Source organism: Acomys russatus, chromosome 4, assembly GCF_903995435.1.
Source record: "Acomys russatus chromosome 4, mAcoRus1.1, whole genome shotgun sequence".
Lineage (NCBI taxonomy): Eukaryota > Metazoa > Chordata > Mammalia > Rodentia > Muridae > Acomys > Acomys russatus.
The window spans coordinates 84,026,320-84,030,964 of record NC_067140.1 but is presented as its reverse complement, the minus strand read 5'-3'; the positions used below and the strand labels follow the sequence as shown (position 1 = coordinate 84,030,964).

General features: G+C 46.4%; 1 protein-coding gene across 1 annotated transcript; it reads left to right on the top strand.

Annotated features, from left to right (window-relative positions):
• On the top strand, positions 1–3,736 carry Cst11 (cystatin 11). Its single transcript, XM_051144936.1, is given in 6 exon segments — positions 1–6; positions 1,237–1,279; positions 1,282–1,463; positions 2,152–2,256; positions 3,651–3,708; positions 3,711–3,736. Coding segments are annotated over 6 exon segments (420 nt in total).
• The last annotated feature ends 909 nt before the right edge of the window (positions 3,737–4,645 follow it).

The following is a 4,645-nucleotide window of genomic DNA, read 5'->3' as shown; positions in this document are numbered from 1 at the left end:
ATGGAGGTGAGTGTGTCTGTATATAGACGCATGTGTCAGTAGGAATGTATGCCTAGGGCAGAGGTGTGAATGCAAATGCTTGTATCAATTTGCATACCGGTGTGAGCACAGGTATATATACACACACACCTCTGCCCTAAGAGCTTTCACTACCTATCTTGGTATTGTATCCTTCTGAATAATACCCTATAGCAGTGATATTTAATACAGTTCCTCCTGTTATGTTGACCCGTCCCTAACCAAAAAGCGATTTTTGTTGTTGCTTTATAACTGTAATTTTTCTTCTGTTATGAACCATCCTGTTTATTATTGATAAAGGTTTGCCACTGGGAATTTACCACTGCCTCACAGGCCTCCTCCTAACATCTCTCAAGCTGGCACCACACAGAGGACAGCATCCTGTCAACCGCCATGCCTATGACTTTGGCCTTTGATAACAAACTGGGCTTCTTTGGGGTTCTTATCTTGATGAAACCTAACGTGCCAGGCAGGAAACCTCCTACACACCTCTAGAACACGGAGCCAGCCATACTCAGGTGTCACCAGTTTTCCAAAGTGAGGTCCTCTGGATCCCTGCTTCCTCTCTCCTCCTAGTCCCCTGCTCTTTGACATATTGTCTGGAACCAACATCCAAGATCCAGGCCAAGAAGAGGGATTCCCAAAGCCAGTCCCTCCTCATGAGCTTCTCCTTCCCACAGTCCTGCTGGCTGTGCTATACTTCCTGAAATCCAATATCCTTCATCCCTAAAGTGTTCTGTGGCCCCTCACAGTATAAGCTCAGTGGGAAGAGGCCATTGGCTCAGCTTCCTGTGAGGGGAGTAGCAGTCCAGAGAGTGTGCGTTGCTGAAGGAGGCAGCTGGCAGAAAGTATAAAAACGTGTTGTGTGTGGTGTGTGTGTTGAGAGAGAGAGGAGAGAGAGAGAGAGAGAGAGGAGAGAGAGAGAGGAGAGAGAGAGATGAGAGAAGAAAGAAGAAGAAGGAGGAGGAGGAGGAGGAGGAAGAGTAGGAGGGGGGCAAGGGAGAGAACCATGATCTAATGCAAAAGATTAAGAGTAGGAGTGAGCTTGCCAGTCATTGCAAAGTGTCCCTAGGTTAGAGGCTGATAGAGAAGGCAGACAGACAAGAGGGCTGTGGGTGTCATTACTCGCTTCTCTTAAGTCTGACCCAGGGCCAAGCTTGTGGCCAGTATGACCTAACAGGTGAAGGAGGAAGCTCTCTCAATCCTCTCCAAGTGTAGAATGATGGCCAAATCTGGAAGGCACCGCAGCTCCTGTTAGCCATTCTGTGGCCCTGGTGGCCTTCAGCTACCAAGGAAAAAGAAAAACATTTATAAGTATCAAAGAAGTAAGTGCAATGGAGGCTTACGTGAAGGAAACCTTAGAGTATGTCACAGAGGAATACAACAAAGAAAGTGAAGATTTGTACAACTTCAGGATCCTCCGCATCCTAAAGATTGAGAGGCAGGTGAGTGGTTCCCCTGTCTCCTCTCCACAGAGGGACCCAGGATTTTGTTTTCCTAGTATCTCACTGTACTAACTAGGTTGGCCTCAACGTTGTAGCTTTCCTGCCCCAACCTCCACAGTACTGTGATTACAGGTATGTGCTACCATTTCCTAACTGAAAGCAGCTGTTTTAAGAAGAGAAGTGTGCATTCACTAGAGTGGATTAATCTGTCTTTCATGGGAACCAAGAAATTGCACACTCAGGGATAACTGGTCTGGCTGTGTGTCTTTTAAAGCAGTGATGCTGGAGCTAGCTGTGCTATGTCCTCCTGGGACTTCCATGCTGTTGCCATCAGTTTTAAAAACTTACAGCATAGGACATATGGCCTACAGAGATTAACCTGTGTCAATCTAGAAAGTCACAGAAAACCTGGCCACAGCCTGTCTGGAACAATTAGCCTTTTCAATGCTGTCAAGGGGCTGTCTGAGGCTACAGAGAAAGATGGGTTTTTCTGGTGGTCTTCATGATGTCTCAATGAATGACTATAAGAGGCCTGGAGTCAGACAGGAAGGAAAGCAAGGATCCCACAACTGTGCTAGATTGGGCCCTTTGCCATGGATCAAGATATAAAGCTGTACCCACCTCCCATATAGAAGCCACAGTGGTGAGAAGAGGTTATTCACCATTTTCTTCCCCTCACTATCCAAAGGTGACAAACCACTTGGAATTTCACATCACGGTGGAAATGGAGAGGACCACCTGCTTGAAGACAGAGAATAACCTCTGTGATGTCCAGAAAGGGGAACTTTTCAAGGTGCTGGGCAAGCACAGTCACACTAAGCCATTTTCATGTTTTTTCCCCCGTGTGGTTTTAGTACAAGGGAAGGGCAGGGTTATGTGGAATCTATACAAGCTTGCTTGAGAAAAAGAATCTCATGGATCACATCTTCTCTTTCAAAGAGAAAAGTAGAAATGGAAAAGGCTGAGCCATCATTTGTTGGTGCTAGACTATGGCGAAGAGGAGAAAGGGGTCCAAAGGGAGCAGTTGGGTGGTTGAACTACATGACATCCCAGGCCAAGGGAAACAGCTCATTGTTAACCAGAAGTGGGAAATACATTTGAAAATAAATTGGACTGGTGCAGAAGTGGACTAAGGAAAACAAGTCTGTGTGGGTGGCCTACTGAGGGACCTGCTGAGTGGCCCATAGCCCCAAACGCACATCAGTCCCCCTCAGACTTCATTATGATCCAGCAGGCGGCTGGGCAGATGTTGCCCCAGTCATCAGTATTTCTGTGTCCATAACCAGGATGTGTCCAATACACACAGAGACCTTTAGGCTGAGAGTCTAGCAGCCCTGTAACTTCTCTCAACTTACCCAAATGAATTGATCAGTTCATTGGGATGGCAGATGAATGTGTGTGTCTCTCCTTGCCTGACATCATCCTGGCTGATGTCCAAATATTTTGTGTAATAATTAGCCTCACTTTTTGCTATAACATGTTTTGGTTCAGCTTATGAAATATATATAATGACTTGGAGGTTCTCAACACCACAAATGTGTCCTCTCCTGGGCTCCCACTTCATACTAGGTCATAAAATTTAATAGTTTTGGGCAACTGAACGGAGCTATAGATAGAAGGAAGGGATAGGTGAAAAGATGTAAGGATACATGTGTGGGTAGACAGAATGAAAAGGGTAGATTGTAAGTAGATAAAAGGAAGGAAGGAAGGAAGGAAACTATTAAGAAGAAATCAGGAAAGCTGAGAAAGGAAACAGGGATCCAATAGAAGCCCAGAGAGAGGAGAAGATGTGGTAAACACCACATGAGTGAAAATGATGAGAAAATAGAATCAGTAATCCCCACAGTGAGTATGGACTGAGCCCTCGACTACTGCTCAACCCCGACCACACACAGGACATTCTCCTGAATAATCTTAGCACATCTTTTGTCACATGAATGAAATCACATAAATATCAGGGTTGGAGGGGGGGTGACGAGGCCAGTGCCCTTTCCCAGCCTCATCCTTGATATGTTCTTCCTTCTCACTTGCATTATGGCCCCTTTAATCTTGTTTTTTTTAGAGGGAGTCTGCCTACTCACTTGACTTGAACTCACTGTAAACCTCTCACCTCAGATTCCCAACTGCCGTCGTTGCCGGGCACTCTTGTTCGTCTTCTAAGATCTGTTTTTGGATCTCTTGTTTTAGAAAATCAAGTGCTATTTCTCAGTGTATGCTGTGCCTTGGCTTGAAAGATACAAGATTCTCAGAAGAACTGTACCAGCAGCAGCTGAGGCAGCTGAGCGCCGTGGATCGTAAGCTGTGTCCACCGCGCTCCCAATCAACAGTCACGCGCAACTCACACAATAAAGTTGTTGTCCTGTTCTCTCTGCCGTCTTCGTGCTGTGAATCTAGCTTCTCCCTCCCCCCGCCCGCCACCGCCATGCATGAAATTAGGATAATAAAATATGAACGTCCACTGGGGTTCTGGTGGGTGGCACGTGGTTTCTGCACCTACTGTTTACGCCCACGTGATAGCAGGACCTGCATCCCTAGCTTCGCGGCAAGCTGAGGCTCAACGACTTTTGCTTTCTGTGTTTTGCTTCTGTTTTGAGGTCGGCACTCGGGTAGCCTCAGGCTGGCCTTGAACTCACGATGTGGTCACCTTGAATTTGCTCTGTAGCCAGGAATGACTTTGACCTGCTGGTCTTCCTTCCTCCGCCTCCCAAGTGCTATAGGTCAAACACAGGACTTCATGGAAGCTGAACAAGAATTCTGTGAACTGCGCAACAGTCCCAGGCCCAATACTCTAGGTTTTAATCCATTAATCCCAGAACTCAGGATAAAGAGGCAGGTGGATCTCTGGGAGTTCGAGGCCAGCCTGGCCTACAAAAGCGAGTCCAGGACAGCCAGGACTACACAGAGAAACCTTGTCTTGAAAACAAAACAAAACAAAACAAAGAAAGAAAGAAAGAAAAAGAAGGAGGTGCGTGACTGAACATCAAAGATGGCTACAGGTGGATCCCTCAGGAGCCGGGTGTGGTGGTCGACGCCTTTAATCCCAGCACTCGGGAGGTAGAGGCAGGCGTATCTCTGTGAGTTCAAGGTCAGCCTGGTTTACAATGCAAGTCCAGGACAACCAAGGCTATACAGAGAAACCATGTCTTGAAAAACCAAAAAAAAAAAGAAAAAAGAAAAAAGAA